Consider the following 27,936-nt stretch of genomic DNA (forward strand, 5'->3'; position numbering starts at 1 on the left):
CGTCCGACAGAGAAAGGCTTTGTGCTGCCAGGACAATGGAGCAACGGCCAGTGGCAGCCAGGGAGGCAGAGGGGGAAGGGGCAGCTGTGGGGGGAGCCCCGAAGGGAAGGGGGGCCGTGCAGAGATGCCAGACTTCTGGAGCTCTCCCACGCGGGGGGAAGCCCGGGGCAGCTGGCAGAGTTGGGCAGCAGGAGGCAGGTTGCCCCCCAGCCCTGGCAACTGAAGTGTTGTCCCCAGGGGAGAGAGCTTGTTGTAGCAACGGTGAGCAGGGAGGGTTTGGTCTCTCGCCCGCTGGCCAGCGGGACATTTAAAGGCAGGGCCGGGGACAGGAGCTGAGCTGCAGGGAGGAGTGAGGTGGGGATGGGCAGAGGCACACAGAGGGGGCAGAGCGGCCCCCGGCCATCGGAGCTCTAGGCAGGACGGCAGCCCCCCACTGCGGCGGTGCCTGACCAGGGGCAGGGGACCAGCTACTTGTGGGTGTCTTTAATACACTGGGGACGAGCTCCTGGGCAGCAGAGCCCACGGCCAGGCCCGTCGGCGATGGCCAGCCCTCAGGGCGCCAGCCCCCACCCAGGGAACCGGGGCACCCGCCCGCCAGCCGGGCTCATCTTCTCCCCTGAGCCGGGGCCGTCACCCATCGGCGGCTTGTGCAGGAACATGGGGCATCTCAGCTGCGTGGAGAGGTACCCGCCCCGCTCCGGGCCGAGCTCCGCGCCCTGCCGCAGGGAAGGAGACGGGTAGGCAGGGGGTGGGGGCGGGATGGGGTGCGGAGGGGCCGGGGTATTTGGGTGGACGTTGCTCTGCAGCGACCCCTTTGAGCCAGGTTAGGAACAGCACCGGCGGGCTCTGGCAGAGGCTGGGCCAGTCCCCCCAAGTGAAGTGCACCCCTGTGGGGAGCTCAGGCAGGGCAGGTGCTGGGGGAGATCTGGGGGGGGCATGAACCCTGCCCCCATGTGGGTGGAGGGCGTGGGATGGATCCAGGCCTGGTAGCAGAGTGAGGAGGGTGATGGTGAGTGAAGAAGGGAACAGTGGGTGAGGAGGGTGGCGGCGGTGGCAGGGTGACGGTGGGCAAGGGGGTGACGGCGGGCGAGGGGGTGACGGCGGGTGAGGAGGAGGACAGTGGATGGTAGGGTGATGGTGGGTGAGGGGGTAATGGTGGGTGGCAGGGTGATGGCGGGCGAGGGGATGACGGCGGGCGAGGGGGTGACGGTGGGTGAGGAGGATGGTGGGTGGCAGGGTGATGGTGGGTGAGGGGGTGATGGTGGGTGGCAGGGTGATGGCGGGTGAAGGGGTGACGGTGGGTGAGGAGTGTGGTGGCGGTGGCAGGGTGATGTCGGGCAAGGGGGTCATGGTGGATGAGGGGGTGATGGTGGGTGGCAGGGTGATGGCGGGCGAGGTGGTGACGGCAGGCGAGGAGGGTGGTGGCGGTGGCAGGGTGACGGCGGGCGAGGAGGAGGATGGCGGACGAGGGGGTGACGGTGGGCGAGGAGGGTGGCAGCGGTGGCAGGGTGATGGCGGGCGAGGGGGTGACGGCAGGCGAGGAGGGTGGCGACGGTGGCAGGGTGATGGCGGGCGAGGGGGTCATGGTGGTCGATGGGGTGATGGTGGGTGGCAGGGTGATGGCGGGCGAGGGGGTGACGGCGGGCGAGGAGGGTGATGGTGGGCGGCAGGGTGGTCATGGGGTGCTCTCTCCCACAGCATCACCCCGAGGAGAAGGCTGAGGCTGTCCCCAGACGCCCTGACTCCGAGCCGCGCTGGCTCCCAGGTGCCGGCTCCCGCAGGGACGCCCACGCCCACAGGTCAGCACCAGCCCCTCTGCATGACCCCCCCCGTCCAGTGCCCCACTGACCCGCTCTCTCTGTCCCAGGTGATGCACCGGAGCCCTCGCTCAGCCCCCAGGCCTGCAGCAGCAGCAGTGAGGGCAGGTACTTGGAGGGGTGGGGGCAGGGAAAAGGCTCCGCATAGCCCACTCCCCATAGCACCTTCACTGTTTCCCAGAGCCCCCCCACCGCTCCCCAGAGCCCCCCCACACCCACTGCTCCCCAGAGCCCCCCTCCACACACCCATTGCTCCCCAGAGCCTTCCCCACTCCCCATAGCACCTTCACTGTTTCCCACAGCCCCCCCCCACTGCTCCACAGAGCCTTCCCCACTCCCTGGAGCACTTTCACTGTTTGCCAGAGCCCCCCCACCACTCCCCAGAGCCCCTCCTGCTCCCCGGAGCCCCCCGGCACATGCAGTGCTCCCCCTAGCTCCATTGGCACATGCCGTGCACCCCATAGCCCGCCCCCCACCTGCCTGTGTGCCTGGCCGGGGGGCTGCTGCCCGCTGGGGCTGCTCTCACCCCTGGCTCTGGTTTCTCTTCTCAGCTGCAGTCAGATGCCCTGGCGTTGCAGCCTGCCCGGCTCCGTGAGTACCCGGGCTGTGTCCGAGGGGCGGGACCGTGCAGGGCATGGGCAGGGCCTGTGGGTCGCTGTCCTATACCCCCTCCCCTGGGCTCCAGGGCACGAACACTGCCACCCTGCAGCCCAGTACCCGCCCTGCCACTGCTGGGCTCACTCTGCACTGCGCTGGGTCGGGCCCCTCCAAGGTCCCAGACGTGCCCCTGTGGGCTGGCCGGTGCCTGCTTGTTCCCAGCCCTGAGGGGCGGGACCCGGGCCCTGGCACAGCCTGCCCGGTGGGGAAGGAACCAGCCTTTGCGCCCCCAGCTGGTTCTTCTAGCCCAGGGCGCAGAGGGACTGGGGGGGTGCCCAGGCTCTGCGGGGGGGTGGGGGCAGCGCCTGGGCGATGCTGAAGTGTGGGTGAGGCTGGCGTCGCTAGCATGGATTTATAGAGCCCTGCCTGGCACCGGGTCCCAGCGCACTCCACTTACAGCTGGGCAGCTGCATGCGACGTCGGGCTCAGAACAGGGGCAGGATGGACAGGGCTGTCTGGAGGCTCTGCCCCCTTGACAGCTCCCTGCCCGGCGCCCCGCCACATGCCTCCCGCCCTGCACCCGCTCCATGCCCGGCCCCTCTGCCCCCTTGAGTTCTCCCTGCCTGGCGCCCTGCCACATGCATCCCGCCCTGTGCCCGGCCATGCTCTGCACCCGCTCTGTGCCCGGCTCCTCCCTGCACCCGCTCTGTGCCCAGCCTCACCCTGTACCCGCTCTGTGCCAGGCCCCTCCCTGCACCCGCTCTGTGCCCAGCCCCACCCTGCACCCGCTCTGTGCCAGGCCCCACCCTGCACCCGCTCTGTGCCCGGCATCGCCATGCACCCGCTCTGTGCCCGGTCTCACCCTGCACCCGCTCTGTGCCCGGCCCCTCCCTGACCCGCTCTGTGCCCAGCCTCGCCCTGCACCCGCTCTGTGCCTGGCCCCTCCCTGCACCCGCTCTGTGCCCAGCCTCGCCCTGCACCCGCTCTGTGCCCAGCCTCGCCCTGCACCCGCTCTGTGCCTGGCCCCTCCCTGCACCCGCCCTGTGCCCGGCCCTGCTCTGCACCCGCCCCGTGCCCGGCCCTGCTCTGCACCCGCTCTGTGCCCGGCTCCTCCCTGCACCCGATCTGTGCCCAGCCTCGCCCTGCACCCGCTCTGTTCCCGGCCCCTCCCTGCACCTGCTCTGTGCCCAGCCCCACCCTGCACCCGCTCTGTGCCAGGCCCCACCCTGCACCCGCTCTGTGCCCGGCATCGCCATGCACCCGCTCTGTGCCCGGTCTCACCCTGCACCCGCTCTGTGCCCGGCCCCTCCCTGACCCGCTCTGTGCCCAGCCTCGCCCTGCACCCGCTCTGTGCCTGGCCCCTCCCTGCACCCGCTCTGTGCCCAGCCTCGCCCTGCACCCGCTCTGTGCCCGGCCCCTCCCTGCACCCGCTCTGTGCCAGGCCCCACCCTGTACCCGCTCTGTGCCCGGCATCGCCATGCACCCGCTCTGTGCCCGGCCTCTCCCTGCACCCGCTCTGTGCCCGGCCCCTCCCTGCACCCGCTCTGTGCCCGGCCTCGCCCTGCACCCGCTCTGTGCCCAGCCCCTCCCTGCACCCGCTCTCTGCCCGGCCTTGCCCTGCACCCGCTCTGTGCCTGGCCTCGCCCTGCACCCGCTCTCTGCCCAGCCTCGCCCTGCACCCGCTCTGTGCCCGGCCCCTCCCTGCACCTGCTCTCTGCCCGGTCTCGCCCTGCACCCGCTCTGTGCCTGGCCTCGCCCTGCACCCACTCTGTACCCGGCCCCTCCTGCACCCGCTCTGTGCCCGGCCCCTCCCTGCACCCGCTCTCTGCCTGGCCTCGTCCTGCACCCATTCTGTGCCCGGCCTCGCCCTGCACCTGCTCTGTGCCCGGCCTCGCCCTGCACCTGCTCTGTGCCCAACCTCGCCCTGCACCCGCTCTGTGCCCAGCCCCTCCCTGCACCTGCTCTCTGCCCAGCCTCGCCCTGCACCCGCTCTGTGCCCGGCCCCTCCTGCACCCGCTCTGTGCCCAGCCCCACCCTGCACCCGCTCTGTGCCAGGCCCCACCCTGTACCCGCTCTGTGCCCGGCATCGCCATGCACCCGCTCTGTGCCCGGCCCCTCCCTGCACCCGCTCTGTGCCCAGCCTCGCCCTGTACCCACTCTGTGCCCGGCCCCTCCCTGCACCCGCTCTGTGCCCAGCCTCGCCCTGCACCCGCTCTGTGCCCGGCCCCTCCCTGCACCCGCTCTGTGCCCAGCCTCGCCCTGCACCCGCTCTCTGCCCGGCCTCGCCCTGCACCCGCTCTCTGCCCGGCCCCTCCCTGCACCCGCTCTCTGCCTGGCCTCGCCCTGCACCCGCTCTGTGCCTGGCCTCGCCCTGCACCCGCTCTCTGCCTGGCCTCGCCCTGCACCCACTCTGTGCCTGGCCCCTCCTGCACCCGCTCTGTGCCTGGCCTCGCCCTGTACCCGCTCTGTGCCCAGCCCCTCCCTGCACCCGCTCTGTGCCCGGCCTCGCCCTGCACCCGCTCTGTGCCTGGCCCCTCCTGCACCCGCTCTCTGCCCGGCCTCGCCCTGCACCCGCTCTGTGCCCGGCCCCTCCTGCACCCGCTCTGTGCCCAGCCACGCTCTGCACCCGCTCTGTGCCCGGCCTCGCCCTGCACCCGCTCTGTGCCTGGCCCCTCCTGCACCCGCTCTGTGCCGAGCCTCGCCCTGCTCCCGCTCTGTGCCCGGCCCCTCCTGCACCTGCTCTGTGCCCAGCCTCGCCCTGCACCCGCTCTGTGCCTGGCCCCTCCCTGCACCCGCTCTGTGCCCGGCCTCGCCCTGCACCCGCTCTGTGCCCGGCCCCTCCCTGCACCTGCTCTCTGCCCGGCCTCGCCCTGCACCCGCTCTGTGCCCGGCCTCGTCCTGCACCCGCTCTGTGCCCAGCCTCGCCCTGCACCCGATCTGTGCCTGGCCCCTCCCTGCACCCGCTCTGTGCCCGGCCTCGCCCTGCACCCGCTCTGTGCCCGGCCCCTCCCTGCACCCGCTCTCTGCCTGGCCTCGCCCTGCACCCGCTCTGTGCCCGGCCTCGCCCTGCACCTGCTCAGTGCCCGGCCTTGCCCTGCACCCGCTCTGTGCCCGGCCCCTCCCTGCACCTGCTCTGTGCCCAGCCCCTCCCTGCACCCGCTCTGTGCCCGGCCTCGCCCTGCACCCGCTCTCTGCCCGGCCTCACCCTGCACCCGCTCCGTGCCTGGCCTCGCCCTGCACCCGCTCTGTGCCCGGCCTCGCCCTGCACCAGATCTCTGCCCGGCCTCGCCCTGCACCCACTCTGTGCCTGGCCCCTCCTGCACCCGCTCTGTGCCCGGCCTTGCCCTGTACCCGCTCTGTGCCCAGCCCCTCCCTGCACCCGCTCTGTGCCCGGCCTCGCCCTGCACCCGCTCTGTGCCCGGCCTCGCCCTGCACCCGCTCTGTGCCTGGCCCCTCCTGCACCCGCTCTCTGCCCGTCCTCGCCCTGCACCTGCTCTGTGCCCGGCCTCGCCCTGCACCCGCTCTCTGCCCGGCCTCGCCCTGCACCCGCTCTGTGCCTGTCCTCACCCTGCACCCGCTCTGTGCCCAGCCATGCTCTGCACCCGCTCTGTGCCTGGCCCCTCCTGCACCCGCTCTGTGCCGAGCCTCGCCCTGCTCCCGCTCTGTGCCCGGCCCCTCCTGCACCCGCTCTCTGCCCGGCCTCGCCCTGCACCTGTTCTATGCCCGGTCTCGCCCTGCACCCGCTCTGTGCCCAGCCTCGCCCTGCACCCGCTCTTTGCCCGGCCTCGCCCTGCACCCGCTCTGTGCCCGGCCTTGCCCTGCACCTGCTCTGTGCCCGGCCCCTCCCTGCACCTGCTCTGTGCCCAGCCCCTCCCTGCACCCGCTCTGTGCCCGGCCTCGCCCTGCACCCGCTCTCTGCCCGGCCTCACCCTGCACCCGCTCCGTGCCTGGCCTCGCCCTGCACCCGCTCTGTGCCCGGCCTCGCCCTGCACCAGATCTCTGCCCGGCCTCGCCCTGCACCCACTCTGTGCCTGGCCCCTCCTGCACCCGCTCTGTGCCTGGCCTCGCCCTGTACCCGCTCTGTGCCCAGCCCCTCCCTGCACCCGCTCTGTGCCCGGCCTCGCCCTGCACCCGCTCTGTGCCTGGCCCCTCCTGCACCCGCTCTCTGCCCGGCCTCGCCCTGCACCTGCTCTGTGCCCGGCCTCGCCCTGCACCCGCTCTGTGCCCGGCCCCTCCTGCACCCGCTCTGTGCCCAGCCACGCTCTGCACCCGCTCTGTGCCCGGCCTCGCCCTGCACCCGCTCTGTGCCTGGCCCCTCCTGCACCCGCTCTGTGCCGAGCCTCGCCCTGCTCCCGCTCTGTGCCCGGCCCCTCCTGCACCCGCTCTCTGCCCGGCCTCGCCCTGCACCCGTTCTATGCCCAGTCTCGCCCTGCACCCGCTCTGTGCCCAGCCTCGCCCTGCACCCGCTCTGTGCCTGCCCCTCCCTGCACCCCGCTCTCTGCCTGGCCTCGCCCTGCACCCGCTCTGTGCCTGGCCCCTCCCTGCACCTGCTCTCTGCCCGGCCTCGCCCTGCACCCGCTCTGTGCCTGGCCTCGCCCTGTACCCACTCTGTACCCGGCCCCTCCTGCACCCGCTCTGTGCCCGGCCCCTCCCTGCACCCGCTCTCTGCCTGGCCTCGCCCTGCACCCATTCTGTGCCCAGCCTCGCCCTGCACGAGCTCTGTGCCCGCCTCGCCCTGCACCCGCTCTGTACCCGCCCCTCCTGCACCCGCTCTGTGCCCAGCCCCTCCCTGCACCTGCTCTCTGCCCAGCCTCGGCCTGCACCCGCTCTGTGCCTGGCCCCTCCTGCACCCGCTCTGTGCCCGGCCCCTCCCTGCACCTGCTCTGTGCCGAGCCCCTCCCTGCACCCGCTCCGTGCCCGGCCTCGCCCTGCACCCGCTCCGTGCCTGGCCTCGCCCTGCACCCGCTCTGTGCCCGGCCTCGCCCTGCACCAGATCTCTGCCCGGCCTCGCCCTGCACCCACTCTGTGCCTGGCCCCTCCTGCACCCGCTCTGTGCCCGGCCTTGCCCTGTACCCGCTCTGTGCCCAGCCCCTCCCTGCACCTGCTCTGTGCCCAGCCTCGCCCTGCACCCGCTCTGTGCCCGGCCTCGCCCTGCACTCGCTCTGTGCCCAGCCTCGCCCTGCACCCGCTCTGTGCCCAGCCATGCTCTGCACCCGCTCTGTGCCCGGCTTCGCCCTGCACCCGCTCTGTGCCTGGCCCCTCCTGCACCCGCTCTGTGCCGAGCCTCGCCCTGCTCCCGCTCTGTGCCCGGCCCCTCCTGCACCCGCTCTCTGCCCGGCCTCGCCCTGCACCTGTTCTGTGCCCGGTCTCGCCCTGCACCCGCTGTGCCCAGCCTCGCCCTGCACCCGATCTGTGCCTGGCCCCTCCCTGCACCCGCTCTGTGCCCGGCCTCGCCCTGCACCCGCTCTGTGCCCGGCCTCGCCCTGCACCTGCTCTGTGCCCGGCCTTGCCCTGCACCCGCTCTGTGCCCGGCCCCTCCCTGCACCTGCTCTGTGCCCAGCCCCACCCTGCACCCGCTCCGTGCCTGGCCTCGCCCTGCACCCGCTCTGTGCCCGGCCTCGCCCTGCACCAGATCTCTGCCCGGCCTCGCCCTGCACCCACTCTGTGCCTGGCCCCTCCTGCACCCGCTCTGTGCCTGGCCTCGCCCTGTACCCGCTCTGTGCCCAGCCCCTCCCTGCACCGGCTCTGTGCCCGGCCTCGCCCTGCACCCGCTCTGTGCCTGGCCCCTCCTGCACCCGCTCTCTGCCCGGCCTCGCCCTGCACCTGCTCTGTGCCCGGCCTCGCCCTGCACCCGCTCTGTGCCCGGCCCCTCCTGCACCCGCTCTGTGCCCAGCCACGCTCTGCACCCGCTCTGTGCCCGGCCTCGCCCTGCACCCGCTCTGTGCCCGGCCCCTCCTGCACCCGCTCTGTGCCCAGCCTCGCCCTGCACCCGCTCTGTGCCCGGCCCCTCCCTGCACCCGCTCTGTGCCCGGCCCCTCCCTGTACCTGCTCTCTGCCCGGCCTCGCCCTGCACCCGCTCTGTGCCCGGCCCCTCCCTGTACCTGCTCTCTGCCCGGCCTCGCCCTGCACCCGCTCTGTGCCTGGCCTCGCCCTGTACCCACTCTGTACCCGGCCCCTCCTGCACCCGCTCTGTGCCCAGCCCCTCCCTGCACCCGCTCTCTGCCTGGCTCGTCCTGCACCCATTCTGTGCCCAGCCTCGCCCTGCACGTGCTCTGTGCCCGACCTCGCCCTGCACCCGCTCTGTACCCGGCCCCTCCTGCACCCGCTCTGTGCCCAGCCCCTCCCTGCACCTGCTCTCTGCCCAGCCTCGGCCTGCACCCGCTCTGTGCCTGGCCCCTCCTGCACCCGCTCTGTGCCCAGCCCCTCCCTGCACCTGCTCTGTGCCCAGCCCCTCCCTGCACCTGCTCTGTGCCCGGCCTCGCCCTGCACCAGATCTCTGCCCGGCCTCGCCCTGCACCCGCTCTGTGCCCAGCCCCTCCCTGCACCTGCTCTGTGCCCGGCCTCGCCCTGCACCAGATCTCTGCCCGGCCTCGCCCTGCACCCACTCTGTGCCCAGCCTCGCCCTGCACCCGCTCTGTGCCCGGCCTCGCCCTGCACCCGCTCTGTGCCCGGCCTCGCCCTGCACCTGCTCTGTGCCCAGCCTCGCCCTGCACCCGCTCTGTGCCCGGCCTCGCCCTACACCTGCTCTGTGCCCAGCCTCGCCCTGCACCCGCTCTGTGCCCGGCCTCGCCCTGCACCCGCTCTGTGCCTGGCCCCTCCTGCACCCGCTCTCTGCCCGGCCTCGCCCTGCACCTGCTCTGTGCCCGGCCTCGCCCTGCACCCGCTCTCTGCCCGGCCTCGCCCTGCACCCGCTCTGTGCCTGGCCTCACCCTGCACCCGCTCTGTGCCCGGCCCCTCCTGCACCCGCTCTGTGCCCAGCCACGCTCTGCACCCGCTCTGTGCCCGGCTTCGCCCTGCACCCGCTCTGTGCCTGGCCCCTCCTGCACCCGCTCTGTGCCGAGCCTCGCCCTGCACCCGCTCTCTGCCCGGCCTCGCCCTGCACCTGTTCTGTGCCCGGGCTCCGCCCTGCACCCGCTCTGTGCCCAGCCTCGCCCTGCACCCGCTCTGTGCCTGGCCCCTCCCTGCACCGCTGTGTGCCCGGCCTCGCCCTGCACCCGCTCTGTGCCCCGGCCCCTCCCTGCACCCAGCTCTCTGCCTGGCCTCGCCCTGCACCCGCTCTGTGCCCGGCCTTCGCCCTGCACCTGCTCTGTGCCCGCCTTGCCCTGCACCCGCTCTGTGCCCGGCCCCGCCCTGCACCTGCTCTGTGCCCAGCCCCTCCCTGCACCCGCTCTGTGCCCGGCCTCGCCCTGCACCCGCTCTCTGCCCGGCCTCACCCTGCACCCGCTCCGTGCCTGGCCTCGCCCTGCACCCGCTCTGTGCCCGCCTCGCCCTGCACCAGATCTCTGCCCGGCCTCGCCCTGCACCCACTCTGTGCCTGGCCCCTCCTGCACCCGCTCTGTGCCTGGCCTCGCCCTGTACCCGCTCTGTGCCCAGCCCCTCCTGCACCCGCTCTGTGCCCAGCCACGCTCTGCACCCGCTCTGTGCCCGGCCTCGCCCTGCACCCGCTCTGTGCCTGGCCCCTCCTGCACCCGCTCTGTGCCGAGCCTCGCCCTGCTCCCGCTCTGTGCCCGGCCCCTCCTGCACCCGCTCTGTGCCCAGCCTCGCCCTGCACCCGCTCTGTGCCTGGCCCCTCCCTGCACCCGCTCTGTGCCCGGCCTCGCCCTGCACCCGCTCTGTGCCCGGCCCCTCCCTGCACCTGCTCTCTGCCCGGCCTCGCCCTGCACCCGCTCTGTACCCGGCCCCTCCTGCACCCGCTCTGTGCCCGGCCCCTCCCTGCACCCGCTCTCTGCCTGGCCTCGTCCTGCACCCATTCTGTGCCCGGCCTCGCCCTGCACCTGCTCTGTGCCCGACCTCGCCCTGCACCCGCTCTGTACCCGGCCCCTCCTGCACCCGCTCTGTGCCCAGCCCCTCCCTGCACCTGCTCTCTGCCCAGCCTCGCCCTGCACCCGCTCTGTGCCTGGCCCCTCCTGCACCCGCTCTGTGCCTGGCCCCTCCTGCACCCGCTCTGTGCCGAGCCTCGCCCTGCACCCGCTCTGGGCCAGGCCCCTCCCTGCACCCGCTCTGTGCCCGGCCTCGCCCTGCACCCGCTCTGTGCCCGGCCCCTCCCTGCACCCGCTCTGTGCCCGGCCTCGCCCTGCACCCGCTCTGTGCCCGGCCCCTCCCTGCACCCGCTCTCTGCCTGGCCTCGCCCTGCACCCGCTCTCTGCCTGGCCTCGCCCTGCACCCATTCTGTGCCCGGCCTCGCCCTGCACCTGCTCTGTGCCCGACCTCGCCCTGCACCCGCTCTGTGCCCGGCCCCTCCTGCACCCGCTCTGTGCCCAGCCCCTCCCTGCACCTGCTCTCTGCCCAGCCTCGCCCTGCACCCGCTCTGTGCCTGGCCCCTCCTGCACCCGCTCTGTGCCTGGCCCCTCCTGCACCCGCTCTGTGCCGAGCCTCGCCCTGCACCCGCTCTGTGCCTGGCCCCTCCCTGCACCCGCTCTGTGCCCGGCCTCGCCCTGCACCCGCTCTGTGCCCGGCCCCTCCCTGCACCCGCTCTGTGCCCGGCCTCGCCCTGCACCCGCTCTGTGCCCGGCCCCTCCCTGCACCCGCTCTCTGCCTGGCCTCGCCCTGCACCCGCTCTCTGCCTGGCCTCGCCCTGCACCCATTCTGTGCCCGGCCTCGCCCTGCACCTGCTCTGTGCCCGACCTCGCCCTGCACCCGCTCTGTACCCGGCCCCTCCTGCACCCGCTCTGTGCCCAGCCCCTCCCTGCACCTGCTCTCTGCCCAGCCTCGCCCTGCACCCGCTCTGTGCCTGGCCCCTCCTGCACCCGCTCTGTGCCCGGCCCCTCCCTGCACCTGCTCTGTGCCGAGCGCCTCCCTGCACCCGCTCCGTGCCCGGCCTCGCCCTGCACCCGCTCCGTGCCTGGCCTCGCCCTGCACCCGCTCTGTGCCCGGCCTCGCCCTGCACCAGATCTCTGCCCGGCCTCGCCCTGCACCCACTCTGTGCCTGGCCCCTCCTACACCCGCTCTGTGCCCGGCCTTGCCCTGTACCCGCTCTGTGCCCAGCCCCTCCCTGCACCTGCCTCTGTGCCCGCCTCGCCCTGCACCTGCTCTGTGCCCAGCCTCGCCCTGCACCCGCTCTGTGCCCGGCCTCGCCCTGCACCCGCTCTGTGCGCCCGGCTTCGCCCGGCACCGCTCTGTGCCCTGGCCTCGCCCTGCACCTGCTCTGTGCCCAGCCTCGCCCTGCACCCGCTACTGTGCCCGTCCTCGCCCTACACCTGCTCTGTGCCCAGCCTCGCCCTGCACCCGCTCTGTGCCCCGGCTTCGCCCTGCACCCGCTCTGTGCCTGGCCCCTCCTGCACCCCTCTGTGCCGAGCCTCGCCCTGCTCCCGCTCTGTGCCCGGCCCCTCCTGCCCCCGCTCTCTGCCCGGCCTCGCCCTGCACCTGTTCTATGCCCGGTCTCAGCCTTGCACCCGCTCTGTGCCCAGCCTCGCCCTGCACCCGCTCTGTGCCTGGCCCCTCCCTGCAACCCGCTCTGTGCCCGGGCCTCGCCCTGCACCCGCTCTGTGCCCGGCCTTGCCTGCACCTGCTCTGTGCCCAGCACCTCCCTGCACCCGCTCTGTGCCCGGCCTCGCCCTGCACCCGCTCTCTGCCCGGCCTCACCCTGCACCCGCTCCGTGCCTGGCCTCGCCCTTGACCCGCTCTGTGCCCGGCCTCGCCCTGCACCAGATCTCTGCCCGGCCTCGTCCTGCACCCACTCTGTGCCTGGCCCCTCCTGCACCCGCTCTGTGCCCGGCCTCGCCCTGTACCCGCTCTGTGCCCAGCCCCCCCTGCACCCCGCTCTGTGCCCGGCCTCGCCCTGCACCCACTCTGTGCCCGGCCCCTCCTGCACCCACTCTCTGCCCAGCCTCGCCCTGCACCTGCTCTGTGCCCGGCCTCGCCCTGCACCCGCTCTGTGCCTGGCCCCTCCTGCACCCGCTCTGTGCCGAGCCTCGCCCTGCTCCCGCTCTGTGCCCGGCCCCTCCTGCACCCGCTCTGTGCCCAGCCTCGCCCTGCACCCGCTCTGTGCCTGGCCCCTCCCTGCACCCGCTCTGTGCCCGGCCTCGCCCTGCACCCGCTCTGTGCCCGGCCCTTCCCTGCACCTGCTCTCTGCCCGGCCTCGCCCTGCACCCGCTCTGTGCCCGGCCCCTCCCTGCACCCGCTCTCTGCCTGGCCTCGCCCTGCACCCATTCTGTGCCCGGCCTCGCCCTGCACCTGCTCTGTGCCCGACCTCGCCCTGCACCCGCTCTGTACCCGGCCCCTCCTGCACCCGCTCTGTGCCCAGTCCCTCCCTGCACCTGCTCTCTGCCCAGCCTCGCCCTGCACCCGCTCTGTGCCTGGCCCCTCCTGCACCCGCTCTGTGCCCGGTCTCGCCCTGCACCCGCTCTGTGCCTGGCCTCACCCTGCACCCGCTCTGTGCCCGGCCCCTCCTGCACCCGCTCTGTGCCCAGCCACGCTCTGCACCCGCTCTGTGCCCGGCTTCGCCCTGCACCCGCTCTGTGCCTGGCCCCGCCTGCACCCGCTCTGTGCCGAGCCTCGCCCTGCTCCCGCTCTGTGCCTGGCCCCTCCTGCACCCGCTCTCTGCCCGGCCTCGCCCTGCACCTGTTCTGTGCCCGGTCTCGCCCTGCACCCGCTCTGTGCCCAGCCTCGCCCTGCACCCGCTCTGTGCCTGGCCCCTCCCTGCACCCGCTCTGTGCCCGGCCTCGCCCTGCACCCGCTCTGTGCCCGGCCCCTCCCTGCACCCGCTCTCTGCCTGGCCTCGCCCTGCACCCGCTCTGTGCCCGGCCTCGCCCTGCACCCGCTCTGTGCCCGGCCTCGCCCTGCACCTGCTCTGTGCCCGACCTCGCCCTGCACCCGCTCTGTACCTGGCCCCTCCTGCACCCGCTCTCTGCCCAGCCCCTCCCTGCACCTGCTCTCTGCCCAGCCTCGCCCTGCACCCGCTCTGTGCCTGGCCCCTCCTGCACCCGCTCTGTGCCCGGCCCCTCCCTGCATCTGCTCTGTGCCGAGCCCCTCCCTGCACCCGCTCTGTGCCCGGCCTCGCCCTGCACCCACTCCGTGCCTGGCCTCGCCCTGCATCCGCTCTGTGCCCGGCCTCGCCCTGCACCAGATCTCTGCCTGGCCCCTCCTGCACCCGCTCTGTGCCCGGCCTTGCCCTGTACCCGCTCTGTGCCCAGCCCCTCCCTGCACCTGCTCTGTGCCCAGCCTCGCCCTGCACCCACTCTGTGCCTGGCCCCTCCTGCACCCGCTCTGTGCCCGGCCCCGCCCTGCACCTGCTCTGTGCCCGGCCACGCCCTGCACCTGCTCTGTGCCCAGCCTCGCCCTGCACCCGCTCTGTGCCCGCCTCGCCCTGCACCCGCTCTGTGCCCGGCTTCGCCCTGCACCCGCTCTGTGCCTGGCCTCACGCTGCACCCGCTCTGTGCCCGGCCCCATCCTGCACCCGCTCTGTGCCCAGCCACGCTCTGCACCCGCTCTGTGCCTGGCCTCGCCCTGCACCCGCTCTGTGCCCAACCTTGCCCTGCACCCGCTCTGTGCCTGGCCCCTCCTGCACCCGCTCCACCTGCCTCCTGCTCTGAACCTGCTCCATGCCCATCCCTGCTCGTTTTCCTTCCCCACCCGCCCCATGTCCTGGGCAGCCTTGACATGGCTCCCTCCCTTCTGCCCTCCCCCAGAGCAAGTGGCTGCGAGGAGCCAGCGAGGGGCCAGGGGAAGGAAGTACCAGTCCTCAGGGCATGGGCGAGGTGAGTGGAGGCAATGCTGTCTGGTCTGCCCACGGGGATATTTGGGGAGCACGGCTGGGTGCTTTGGGGATCAGCCCAGAGCAGGGAGGGGCTGTGTCACCACCTGCCCTGCAGCTCTGGGTGCCTGCAATACTGCGCCATGGGGCTCACAGCCCGGCACCAGCAGCCAGCGGGCCGGGCACAGTAACTGGGCGCTCTGCCTATGGGCTGCCAGCACCCAGTTACTGTTCACAGGGTGACCCACACGCCCCGCAGTCCCGAATCAGCCCCAAACTGCCTGCCCTCCCCTGGGCCGCTCCCAACAGCGGCTGGGCGATTCCCCGGGGCTGGACCTGCAGGCACAGCCGGGGCTGGGTGTTCTTACAGCTCAAACGCCCGGAGGCCTGAGCACCAAGGCAGCTGCTGCGGCAGACACAACCCCGGCACACTGCTGCACCTCGCGCTGGACTGCAGCAAGCAACTCTCTTGGCCTACGCAGGTTTCTCACCTGGCCCCAGTTCCCAGGGACTCCTGCCCCCCGTCTGACATTCCCACAGCTCTGGCCCCTCTAGGGCTGGATGGAAAATGGCTTTCTGGGCTGGCTTCTGTCTCCTACCCATCACTGCCCTGGCGCCAGGAGGCAGCCCCCCGGGAGTGCAGCACCTGTTTGCCAGGGAGGATTTTTGCAGTCTCCTCCCCGCCCCCATGGTAGTTAAGGGCTGTCTCCCCCCTTGCTAGGCTGGGGGCTTCATTCACCTGGTACGTCAATGGACCTTCAGCGTCTCGGCCCGACGCCCGGGCTGGGGCGAGTCACACACTGGACTTGCCCCCTTTGGCTTTTGTCTCCCAGAAGCCGCAGCGGATGAACCTGGGGACTCTGTTCCCCAGCCCGGAGGGCCCAGCCCCAGGGAGGAAGCAGCCCCACGGGGGCGAGACGAGGAGGGTGAGAAGGAAGAGCGCAGACCACCCAATGCTGCATCTAGTGACTCCGCTCAGCCACTTGGACCCCTGGGCACCTCTCCCCTCCCGGGCCCCCCGTGGGAGCCTTAGCAGGGGCTGGAGCTGCAGCTTGCCTGGGGAGCAGAGACGTCCAGCGCTTGCAGACAGAGCCCCACTTGGCTGAGCAATGGGGCCAGCAGGGGTCAGGTGCCGAGGGACGGAGCCAGTCGCTTTGCCTGGCTTGCACGGGAGCACAGGGCAAGTCCCGTGCCGGGCTGGACAGGGGCTGGGGGAGGCATGGCCCGAGGGAAGCCAGACGGGGTGGTGCTGCTGGCGCTGGGGGCTGGATTTGCTTCTCTCCCCCTTCCCTGTGTCTCTGAGACTCTGGCTTCCCCTCGTCCCCTCCCCCAGGGCAGCTCTGGCCTCTCTCCTGCTCTAGCCCCTGGGACAGACGGCGAGATCCTGACCGGAGATTTTTCCAGGGTGAGTGGATCGTACCTGTCCCGTGAGTTCGCTGCCCTCCAGCCCAATTGCTCTGCAAGGTCCCATCACCCTGGGCAGTGACCAAAATCCCCGGGCCCTGCCCAGAGCCCAGCCCCGCGCCCTGGCCTCTCTCCTGCGGCCAGCAAGGCTGTCCTGCTCTCCTTAGGTGGGCTGGCCTCGCCCGCTAGCACCCCTAACCCTTCCCGCCAGGCCCCGACCATCCACCCGGCCTCCCCGTTCCAGGAGGGTGCTGGCTGCCCCTCAAGGGTAGTGTTTCCAACTCCCTACAGTGAACACTCCTGCCCCTGGACCAGTCTGCAGTTAAGGTGAATGCCTCACCTCTTGGCTCCAGGGAAGGTAGGACATGTGTGCGTGTGGGGGAAGGGGACATCCCACTCCAGCGAGGACAGAGCATGTGTGGGGAGTCCCACTCCAGGGAGCACAGGGCGTGTGTGGTGGCAGGCAGGGGCTATGTCCCCCCAGGGAGAGCAGGGATATCCCTTCAGCTCTGTTTTTGGGCCAATGCCTGTCTCTGTTGGTGACCCCAGCCCTGCTCTCTGCCGCTGGAGGATGGCCTGCACCGGGATCTGCGTTACGTCAGCCCCGCCACAGTAAGTGTGAAATGTACCCACTGCTGGAGAACAGCACACGCGGACCCCATGCTTGTAAAACAACTCTTATTAAGGACCGCAGCACGGTGTGGCAGCCGCAGCTGGCATTCCAGCCATGTGCACACAGACCGAGGGCTGAAGCTTATTCTGCGCTCTCCACTCCTGCCCTTGGCCCAGCTGTCCGGGTGTGCTGGCTGTCCAGCTCTACTCCACTGCTGTCTCGGTTTGCTCTCCACCGCTGTCCTGGGTCTGCAGCGACCTCACGTGACCAGCGGCCCAGAGCAGTGGGAAGCATTGCCCTTTGCCACTGCTGTGTGTGGCTGCTGATGGCTGGACCCCACTCTGCTCCCCTATGTAGGGGACTCAGCTCCTTGGCTCCTCTGTCATAGTGATTGCGCTGCCTGCCTAGAGTGGCATTCTCTAAACTGCTTCCCTCCTGCCCACTGTCCCTCCTACTGCAGCATGCCCTTCCGTGGATCCCAGTCCGGTTCTCTGGCTCCTTTCATAGAATCATAGAATATCAGGGTTGGAAGGGACCCCAGAAGGTCATCTAGTCCAACCCCCTGCTCAAAGCAGGACCAAGTCCCAGTTAAATCATCCCAGCCAGGGCTTTGTCAAGCCTGACCTTAAAAACCTCTAAGGAAGGAGATTCTACCACCTCCCTAGGTAACGCATTCCAGTGTTTCACCACCCTCTTAGTGAAAAAGTTTTTCCTAATATCCAATCTAAACCTCCCCCATTGCAACTTGAGACCATTACTCCTCGTTCTGTCATCTGCTACCATTGAGAACAGTCTAGAGCCATCCTCTTTGAACCCCCTTTCAGGTAGTTGAAAGCAGCTATCAAATCCCCCCTCATTCTTCTCTTCTGCAGACTAAACAATCCCAGCTCCCTCAGCCTCTCCTCATAAGTCATGTGCTCTAGACCCCTAATCATTTTTGTTGCCCTTCGCTGTACTCTTTCCAATTTATCCACATCCTTCTTGTAGTGTGGGGCCCAAAACTGGACACAGTACTCCAGATGAGGCCTCACCAGTGTCGAATAGAGGGGAACGATCACGTCCCTCGATCTGCTCGCTATGCCCCTACTTATACATCCCAAAATGCCATTGGCCTTCTTGGCAACAAGGGCACACTGCTGACTCATATCCAGCTTCTCGTCCACTGTCACCCCTAGGTCCTTTTCCGCAGAACTGCTGCCGAGCCATTCGGTCCCTAGTCTGTAGCGGTGCATTGGATTCTTCCATCCTAAGTGCAGGACCCTGCACTTATCCTTATTGAACCTCATTAGATTTCTTTTGGCCCAATCCTCCAATTTGTCTAGGTCCTTCTGTATCCTATCCCTCCCCTCCAGCGTATCTACCACTCCTCCCAGTTTAGTATCATCCGCAAATTTGCTGAGAGTGCAATCCACACCATCCTCCAGATCATTTATGAAGATATTGAACAAAACGGACCCCAGGACCGACCCCTGGGGCACTCCACTTGACACCGGCTGCCAACTAGACATGGAGCCATTGATCACTACCCGTTGAGCCCGACAATCTAGCCAGCTTTCTACCCACCTTATAGTGCATTCATCCAGCCCATACTTCCTTAACTTGCTGACAAGAATGCTGTGGGAGACCGTGTCAAAAGCTTTGCTAAAGTCAAGAAACAATACATCCACTGCTTTCCCTTCATCCACAGAACCAGTAATCTCATCATAAAAGGCGATTAGATTAGTCAGGCATGACCTTCCCTTGGTGAATCCATGCTGACTGTTCCTGATCACTTTCCTCTCCTCTAAGTGCTTCAGGATTGATTCTTTGAGGACCTGCTCCATGATTTTTCCAGGGACTGAGGTGAGGCTGACCGGCCTGTAGTTCCCAGGATCCTCCTTCTTCCCTTTTTTAAAGATGGGCACTACATTAGCCTTTTTCCAGTCATCCGGGACTTCCCCCGTTCGCCACGAGTTTTCAAAGATAATGGCCAAGGGCTCTGCAATCACAGCCGCCAATTCCTTCAGCACTCTCGGATGCAATTCGTCCGGCCCCCATGGACTTGTGCACGTCCAGCTTTTCTAAATAGTCCCTAACCACCTCTATCTGTACAGAGGGCTGGCCATCTCTTCCCCGTTTTGTGTTGCCCAGCACAGCAGTCTGGGAGCTGACCTTGTTAGTGAAAACAGAGGCAAAAAAAGCATTGAGTACATTAGCTTTTTCCACATCCTCTGTCACTAGCTTGCCTCCCTCATTCAGTAAGGGGCCCACACTTTCCTTGGCTTTCTTCTTGTTGCCAACATACCTGAAGAAACCCTTCTTGTTACTCTTGACATCTCTTGCTAGCTGCAGCTCCAGGTGCGATTTGGCCCTCCTGATATCTTTCCTACATGCCCGAGCAATATTTTTATACTCTTCCCTGGTCATATGTCCAAGCTTCCACTTCTTGTAAGCTTCTTTTTTATGTTTAAGATCCGCTAGGATTTCACCATTAAGCCAAGCTGGTCGCCTGCCATATTTACTATTCTTTCGACTCATCGGGATGGTTTGTCCCTGTAACCTCAACAGGGATTCCTTGAAATACAGCCAGCTCTCCTGGACTCCCTTCCCTTTCATGTTAGTCCCCCAGGGGATCCTGGCCATCTGTTCCCTGAGGGAGTCAAAGTCTGCTTTCCTGAAGTCCAGGGTCCGTATCCTGCTGCTTACCTTTCTTCCCTGCGTCCTTTGCTTTGCTGGGGTCCCTGGGAGTGACACTGCTGTGATCCAGCATTGCCCTTCCTGTCTGCTCGGCCTTTGCCATCAGTCCGCTGGCTGCCGGCACTGCCAGGGTTCCTTCCCATTGCTTGGTGGGTACCTGGGGAAGATGTCTTGTGCTCCAATTCCCCTTTGGATTCTGCTGTGGCTCATTGTCTCGGCACCGCATGTCAGGGACGCCAGACCTTGCAAAATGCACCTTCAGCTTCCTGATCACCGTTCTCAGCACGTGCCCTCCAGATCGCACACCGCCCAGTGCTCCCCTGGCATTAGCAGAGGGAAGGGCTAGTCCCACCTTTCCCCAGGGTGGGGTTAGGATTTCTTGTGGCTGCAGCCGGCTCCCGCTGTGCATCGCTGATGTGTTCTTTGTGCAGCCCACATGGTTCCATGGACCGATCTCATTCGCGTCTGGCCAGCAGGTCCGCTCCCTGGCTGGGCTCAGGCAGGCCGCTATCCCCAGGCCTCACACTGTCAGCTCCTAAATCTGCTGGGATTATTGCTCAGTCCCCTTTAAACAACCTCCGTCCTCTGCACCCAGTGCATCCCTCCCCTGGCAGTCAGGGGAGACTGCGCCTTGCGGCCTGGCCAGCCCTGGAGCCTGAATCGTTTCACTGCCCCCAGCCTGGCTGGACTGCCGGGAGCCCCCATGGGAGAGGGAAGGGGTTGCTGTGGAGACACTGTCCCACAGAGCATCCATGTTAGCTCTGCCGGCTCTGCACTCCTGCTGCCAGCAATGCCGTTCAGTCCCTTGCCCTCACCTCCGAGTGCTGGTGTCTCAATAACGCGGGGTGTGCTCAGTCTGCGCGTGCCACTGGTGATCAAAGGGAACCGCTGGAACCAGGCGCCCTTCTCCTATCTGAGCACATCCCCTTCCTGTGCCCGGCAGGGCTTGGCACCAGGGCTGGCCCTAGCCCTCCTCCTGAGTCCTCCCCTGCAGCTCCGGTGGCTCGGCAGGGCGATGCACAGGCGGCTGTGATTTTCATTGCTGTCTCGGGTCTCTGCCCAGGCCCGCGCTGCAGCGTTATGTCAGTGTCTGCTGGGCGCGGGCATCTGACGGGCAGGAGCAGAATCTGCACAGACAGCTGCCCGTTCCTCCACAGCGCTGGACTCCTTCCACGGCCTCTGCCCCACGCATTTTCTTGCTGGCTCAGTTTTGCAGGGGCTGGCTGGAGTCCCTCAGAGATGAGCATGTCTCCGGTGTAGGGCACCTCACTTCCCCTCAGCTCGCCTGAAATCTGTTTCCACGCTCCCTGCACTGCTGCCCATAGCTGGGCACTTTTCCTTCTGCCTTTCACTGGACCAGGATGCCGGCACTATCAGTCCATCTGTGTCCCTCAGTCCTGCCTTCTGGGTTCCTTCAGCTTGAGCCCGTCTGTGTCCTGCACTCGTGGCTGTCATTGTCTGTCATCGTGCCTGGACTGTTCCACTGGCCTTGCTCTTTGGAAGCATTTCTCTAGGGCAAGAGCCGTTTCCCTGTACTCTGGAATCATGAGTCCCACTAACGATCCTCTCGCTGATGAGGGAACCTGTTACGTCTTCACAGCTCCACGCGCATGCCTGAGCTCTCAGCTCCCTACTGCAAGAGCACAGCTCCAGCTCCCTCTCCCAGCTCATTCTGTTCGGGGCCCCAGGACCCAAACGCCTTGATCCACCATTCCAGGAACTCACGCGCCTCGCCTCCTTTCCCCCCTCTGGCCAGTTCTCCATACAGACTAGGCTCATTTCTGACATCGACCGCTGCCGTGCCTGGGCGAAGGGTTTTGTGGGCAATCCAGCTCTCTCTGTGCTCTGCGTCCTTCGAGCTGCCTATTTGCTCTGTTGCTAGCTGCTGCATCGTGGGCCTGTTCATCGTCCTGGTCCATGCTGTGTGTCTCACTAGACTGACGCTGCCACCCCGTGTGCTGGGGAATGACAGGAAAGGACTAAAACTAAAGTGGCTCCATTATTTGCCGAGGAGCTGCCCCGGCAACCAGCATTCCAACCATGTGCCCACAGATGGACTGCTTGGTGCCTCCCCCATCTCTCTCCCCAGTCAGGAACTTCACAGGGTGAGGGAAACAGCACCAGTCCTAATGCTGCTCTGTGCCCAGGCCCCCTCCTGCCTGCCTCCCTGCCACACCCATAAAGACACGGCACGAAGCCACATGCCTGAGGGGCAGCAGTGGAGCTTGAGGGGATCCGGCTCAAACAGAGCAGGCTGTAGGCAGGGACGGTGGTGCACTGGTGAAGCTGGAGGGTGCAGGGGGTGTGGGTCAGGATTGGGGGCATCAGACCGGCTATGTGTGGAGACCTTATGCCCCAGTGGAAACATTGACTTGTGGCTGGAGCGTCCCCGCATGGACGGCTGGCTTTCCTCATCTAGACCCCCCGCACGGCTGGGCATGGCGCAGCCAGGTCTCCTCATCTAGCCCCCCCCACATGGCCGGGCACAGCACAGCACAGCTCTACTCATCTAGCCCCCTGCACAGCTGGATATGTCATGGCCAGGTCTCCTCATCTAGCCCCCCGCACGGCCGGGCACAGCCAGGTCTCCTCATCTAGCCCCCCGCATGGCCAGGCACAGCATGGCACGGCTCTCATCTAGCCCCCTGCACGGCCGGACATGGCATGGCCAGGTCTCCTCATCTAGTCCCCTGCACAGCCGGGCACGGTCGGCTCCCCTCATCTAGCCCCCCGCACAGCCGGGCATGGCCAGGTCTCCTCATTCAGCCCCCGCTTGGCCAAGCACAGTGCAGCCAGGTCTCCTCATCCAGCCCCCCTGCTGATGGCTGCTCCAGTCCAGCAGCTCTCCCTCTTCTCCTGACTCAGCCCTCCAGCCAGATCACGCTCAGTCCTGTGACGGTGCGCTGAGGTCACTCAATCAGGATGAACTGCAAACAGGCCGGGGCAGAGAAACCCCACACGCTGGTGGATATTCCAATAGTTAGATTTACCCAGCCATCCCAAACCAGCTTCTGTATTACCTCCCTGTGTACCCAGACGTCCACACAACACAGTCCCCTTAAAGTGCCAGCCTCAGGCCTCCGTCCAGACACCCATGTCAGATATGATGATGGTTACTGAAAATCTTATCTCATCCTATAAAAGAAAAGATTCTCCAACCACAAAGGATCAGCCACACACCCAGGTCCAATAATAACTTAGATCTTACCCAAAATACACGCTGGAGCCAATTCTTGTTAACTAAACGAACATTTATTGAAAAAGAAAGGAGAGAGAGTTGGTTGAAAGATCAATATACAGACAGACTTGAATTCAATTCTTGAGGTCCAGGTACATAGCTGAGATGGTGAGTTTGTAGTTGCCAAATGTCCTTTTAGAAATAGGCCACAGGTTACAGTCCAATGTCCATATTCAGGGTGACTCCAGTCAGCGACTGGGGATCTCAATCCTCGTGGCTCAGGGTTTCCCCTTCTTGAAACCCAAAGCAGATCTGAGATGAAGGATCGTGTCCCAAGGCTTTTATACATTTCCAGCAGCCTCTTGGCCTGAGAAGACAATAGGCTCAACCTTCCTTCTCCCAAACATCCTGGCAATTAGCAGAGGGTAATTTATCCATTAAACAGTTCAGATACAGGTTACCACAACCTTCAAAGAGACATAGACAATAATACTATTTCACTCAAGTATATATTAATATTCGCTTTTTGGTCTTTGAATCAAAGCCATAGCCATAGCCAAGACTCGTTTGCTGACATCACAAGCCCTGAGCACACGGCTCCCTTCTCTCTCTCACAATGCCGGCTGCGTTTCACAGCTCGCTCCATTTCCATCTCTTCCTCCCCAGTCTTTAAAGTTCAGCCCTAGGTCTGGGAGTTCATTAACTCTTTCTGGCCCTGTCACCTTTCAATGAGATATTATATTACACTCATAACGTCATAGTCCCCCCTTTTTGGGGAACAACGTCCAACAACCGTCCGGTCTCCCGCTCCCTGCCTGGGCCCATAACCCCAGGGCTCCCACCAGTCCACATCCCCTTCTTGGGGGCTTCTCACCGCCTTCCCCAGAGCAGGTAGGGGAGTCCAGGCCTGGACTCTGCCCTGGGTTCCAGCCCAGGGACCCTAGGACAGGCAGTCCAGGGTCACTCCACCAGACTCCCGGCTGCTGCCTCTATGGTCTTTGCATTATCACAGACAGGAGCCAGTTCACACTGCAACTGAGGTCTGCCCTCCTCGGTTCCCCTCGCCCTGTTCCTCCACTGAACCCCTCCCAGGGCTCTCGCTCTACAAGACCAGATCCTGCCCTTTTATCAGGGCTCCCTACCCAAGGGGCTGCTCTGGGTCTCCCCTGGCCTCCTGTCAGATACTTCTCTACTCAGGTGAGGGTCCCAGGGCAGCTCTGCCCCAGGGCTTCCTCCCTGATCCTCCTCATCACTCCAGCCTCGCCCCGCAAGGGACTGCAGAGTGCGTCCTGTCCCTCGCTCCTGGTCTGCTGACCCCCCGCTGGGAGGTACCCCCCACTGGACCTGGGCCAGGCTCCAGGGGTTAACTGGCCTCTCCTGCTCCAGTTAACTCTTTCAGAGCCAGGATGGAGTACACCCCATCGCACCCTGTCCATGCGACTCTGATTTGCTGGTGCTGTGGACTCTGCACCCTCTTGAGCAGCACGTTGGCCAGCACGAAATCCCATAACGTGGGCCCAACGCCCAAAGCAAGGGGCCCTGGCAGGTAGCAGGAGGACGAGCCCAGAGCTGCCATGACACAGCCTCTCGGGAGCTCATCCCCCTCCCCATTTTACCACCCCCCTACCCCCGCAGGTGGCTTCCCTGCTGCGCGGCCAGTTGGCTGGGGTGGTGGAGGAGTACGTGGTGGTGGACTGTCGCTATCCCTACGAATACGCTGGGGGACACATCAAGGTAAGAGAGCCCGGCTCAACCTGTCCTGCTACCGGCAACTTCCCCCAGGCACCGGGCTGCCGGCTGTGCAGAGAGTGAGCTCCTGGATACACCACTTCAAAAAGTGCTACAGAGAGCGGGGTAGGAGCCGGCAGTGGGGGGAGCTCCCGGCTATTCCAGTCCTGCCCCCTCCCGGCAGGGGGCGCTGTGGGGAGCGGGGCAGGAGCTGGCTATGGGGATTATGAAATTATTAAAATCCTATTCATGCAGGATCCTGGGCTGCCCAGTGGTTTTGCCTGGGGAGAAGGGGGCGGGGCACTTGGCACTTTGCCAGCTCCCAGTGGACCCCATCTATGGGATGCTCCCCCAGCCCTGAAAGTGGGGAAGGAGCACTGAGCCCTGGTCCTGCCCCCCGCCGCACCTCTCTGACCTCCTTGCTCTCGCGCAGGGCGCCCTGAATCTGTACCGAGAAGAGCAGCTGGCGACGTGGTTCCTGCCGGATCCCTTGGGCACGACCCCGTACCCCCGCAGCAGCACCCTGATCTTCCACTGCGAGTTCTCCTCTGAGAGAGGCCCCCGCTTGTAGGTGCCTTGGGGGCCTACCGGGCTCCTCCAACTCCCTCCCTGCTCATCCCCCACCGAGGTCTCTGTGATAGGGAGGAGCTGCAGAGTTGGGCACTGGGACGCTTACCCGGCTGAGATCAAGTGGCCCTGCCACCGCAGGGCGCGCCTGGCTCCCATCCCAGCAATGCTGCCCAGCTGGGGGCACCTTTCTGCTCCATTCGCAAGGCAGCCATGGCTGGGGGGGCAGCAGGGGCAGCCTGAGGTTGCTGGTGCCCCCCAAGGCTCAGTGTCCTTCGGGGCGAGGCCCGTGCCTGGCTCTGATGGCTGGGACCGGCCAGTCTTGCTGGCTCCACGCTCCATTAACCCCACAGTGCCTCCCACAGCTGCTACAGTTCCTGTGCCCATGACCCCTCCTGCCCACAAATGCTCACTTCGGCCAATCAGACTCACCCACCCCTGCCCCATCCTGTGGTCCCAGGGGGGTCCCTAGAGTGACTATGGGGAGGGGCTCAGTGGTGAAATCCCTCTATCGTTGGGCAGGTGCCGCAGCCTGAGGAGAATGGACCGAGACGCCAACCGGTACCCAGAGCTCTGGTACCCAGAGCTGTACATGCTGCGTGGCGGCTACAAGGAGTTTTACGAGCACTTCCAGGTACCTAGGGGGCAGTTGCAGGGGTCGGGGTGGCATAGCCTAGAACAGAACCCAGGAGTCCTGACTCCCAGCCTCCTGCTCTAATCACGAGACACCACTCCCCTCCAGAGTCGGGGAGAGAACCCAGGAGTCCTGGTGTCACGGAGTCCCCATGCGATACTCTGGAGCTGCTCCCTACAAAGCCAGGCAGGACTCTGGGGAAGTCTCCTCTCGGGGAGCAGCCTGTCTGCAGGGCAAGAAGCTCACCCGGCTTCCCCCTTCCTGGGTCTGACCTCGGAGCATCCAGCATCCTCTGCCCCTCCGTGCGCTTCCCACAGCCAGTCTGCCCAGGCGGGATCCTGGGGAAGCCAGAGGGTCCTGCCCCCCAACTCCGCAGTCAGACGGGACTCTCAGCCAGCCAGTAAAACAGAAGGTTTATTAGACGACAGGAACATGGTCTAAAACAGAGCTTGTAGGTGCAGAGAACAGGACCCCTCAGCTGGGTCCATTTTGGGGGGCAGGGAGCCAGACAACCCCGTCTGCACTTCACTCCTCGTCCCCAGCCAGCCCCAAACTGACTCACCCTCCAGGCCCTCCTCCTCTGGGCTTTGTCCCTTTCCCGGGCCAGGAGGGCACCTGATTCCTTTGTTCTCCAACCCTTTAGCTCTCACCTTGCAGGGGGGAAGGGCCAGGCCATCAGTTGCCAGGAAACAGGGTGTCCAGACCCCTGCACACACCTGCCCTCCAGGGCTCTGCAACGATCATACACCCTTATCCCACCACCTAGATACTGCATAGGGGAAACTGAGGCACCCCCACACTATTCAGATAAAACATTAAGAACAGTCCCACTTTGTCACACCTGGCTCCCAGCCTCCTGCTCTAATCATGAGACACCACTCCCCTCCCAGAGCCGGGGAGAGAACCCAGGAGTCCTGACTCCCAGCCCCTTGCTCTAACCACTAGACTCCATTTCCCTCCCGGTGGGAAGTTTCACATGCTCTCTCTCTCTCACTCTAGGATCTCTGCGAGCCCCAGGGCTACATCCACATGCGGCACAAGGACTTCCGAGCCGAGCTTAGGAACTACCAGCGGAGGAAAAAGCCTTGGAGCCTGCGCAGGATCCGCAAAGAGCTTTTCAAGCCCCTGTCCCCAGGGACTCCCTTGCAATAGCAACCCAGAGCCCATCCCTGACTCACAGGGAGGTACCCACTAGCCCTACCCCTTGCATCTGAAATGGAGCTGCCCCTTTCCCATTTGGCAAGTCAGACCTTCCCTGGCTGGCTGCCTCTGGAGCTCCAGCATCCCAGCTGTAATTTAAGACTCTAGCCCAGGGGTTCTCAAACTGGGGGTTGGGATCGCTCAGGGGGTCACAAGGTTATTATGGGGGGGGTCATGAGCTGCCAGCCTCCACCCCAAACCCCACTAAGCCTCCAGCATTTATAATGATGTTAAATATATTAAAAAGTGTTTTTAATTTATAAGGGGGGGTCGCACTCAGAGGCTTGCTGTGTGAAAGGGGTCACCAGTACAAAAGTTTGAGAACCACTGCTCTAGCCCTTATGGTTGCAAAGAAAACCTTCAAAATATGGCTCTGTGAGTGAAGCTGATGCAGTGACGTCTTCCTGAGTCTACAGGCAGCCTGAAATGATAGCTCTGTGAGGTTGAACAGCCCCATTCAGCTCGTTGGATATTGACTTGATGTCACCATTGTTCACTTTTTCATTTTGGACCTGGAGACACAGGGCAGACGAGGAGCCATCATTTCATTGTGCAGGAGACCTGCACAATTTGCTTTTATGGGTGTCACATTTTAGTGCCTCAAAAGGGTGGAGTTTGTTCTGTGGGTGGAGCTTGGGTGCACATCACTACTTCCCCCTCAAACTCACCTCTGCCCCTCCCTCAGGGCAGTGATTGACAGGGAGCTTCCCCCTAGGGCTGCCCTCAGCCCCTCCCCTCCTCTCGCTCCTCCTTCTTGCCAGGCAAATACAAGAAAAGGGCAGCAGCATGAGTACTCAAACCTGCACTGATGCAGCAGCAGCTTTAACGCCTGGCTCTTTGTGGCCACTTCGGTCTCCTCTTGTTCCCTCCTCGAGTTCTCCTGCCATTTCCTTTTTATTCTTGCCTCCCTCCCCTCTCCCGCTGAGCCACACCTGGGAACTCACGCCTCACCAATCTGCTAGAATTCTCTGAGGGGGTCGAGCAGCGTGTGGCCCGGGGGATCCAGTGGATACAGGGTACTTAGATTGTCAGAAAGCCTTTGACAAGCTCCCTCACCAAAGGCTCTTAAGCAAAGTCAGCTGTCATGGGATAAGAGGGAAGATCCTCTCATGGATCAGTGACTGGTTAAAAGATAGGAAACAAAGCATAGAAATAAATGGTCAGTTTTCAGAATGGAGAGAGGTGTCCTCCAGGGTCTATACTGGGCCCCGTCCTATTCAACATATTCATAAATGATCTGGAAAAAGGGGTAAACAGTGAGGCGGCAAAATTTGCAGATGATACAAAACTACTCAAGATAGTTAAGTTCCAGGTGGACTGCAAAGAGCTACAAAAAGATCTCACAAAACTGGGTGACTAGGCAACAAAATGGCAGATGAAATTCAATGTTGATAAATGCAAATTGGAAAACGTAATCCTAACTGTACATATACAATGGTGGGGTCTAAATTAGCTGTTACCACTCAAGAGAGAGATCTTGGAGTCATTGTGGATAATTCTCTGAAAACATTCACTCAGTGTGCAGCCATCAAAAAAGTGACCAGAATGTTGGTGATCATTAAGAAAGGGATAGATAATAAGACAGAAACTATCATATTACCTCTGTATAAA

At 65.4% G+C, this 27,936-nt stretch overlaps 1 protein-coding gene and 1 long non-coding RNA gene across 5 annotated transcripts; one reads left to right on the forward strand and one right to left on the reverse strand.

The window, feature by feature from the left end:
- Positions 1-226: 226 nt before the first annotated feature.
- On the forward strand, positions 227-27,888 carry LOC119858923 (M-phase inducer phosphatase 3-like). Of its 4 annotated transcripts, none has more exons than XM_038410469.2 (12): positions 328-737; positions 1,699-1,799; positions 1,868-1,925; positions 2,369-2,408; positions 14,261-14,329; positions 15,159-15,251; positions 15,659-15,730; positions 16,279-16,341; positions 23,832-23,930; positions 24,358-24,491; positions 25,014-25,125; positions 26,125-26,461. In XM_038410469.2, exons 1-12 carry the CDS (start codon positions 541-543, stop codon positions 26,275-26,277), a joined length of 1,191 nt encoding a protein of 396 aa, XP_038266397.1. In that variant the 5' UTR covers positions 328-540; the 3' UTR covers positions 26,278-26,461. The 4 variants fall into 4 exon arrangements, with proteins under 4 accessions (XP_043375325.1, XP_038266397.1, XP_038266398.1 ...); XM_038410470.2 differs by having other exon boundaries at positions 328-683; XM_043519390.1 differs by lacking the exon at positions 15,159-15,251 and having other exon boundaries at positions 227-683; positions 26,125-27,888.
- On the reverse strand, positions 7,820-23,350 carry LOC122461141. The gene is made up of 3 exons (XR_006282900.1): positions 22,353-23,350; positions 20,152-20,157; positions 7,820-7,830 (listed from the first exon to the last, which is right to left on the reverse strand). It is a non-coding gene; the product is annotated as an uncharacterized LOC122461141 (long non-coding RNA).
- Positions 27,889-27,936: the final 48 nt, after the last annotated feature.

The sequence above is a fragment of the Dermochelys coriacea genome, chromosome 7, assembly GCF_009764565.3.
Source record: "Dermochelys coriacea isolate rDerCor1 chromosome 7, rDerCor1.pri.v4, whole genome shotgun sequence".
Lineage (NCBI taxonomy): Eukaryota > Metazoa > Chordata > Testudines > Dermochelyidae > Dermochelys > Dermochelys coriacea.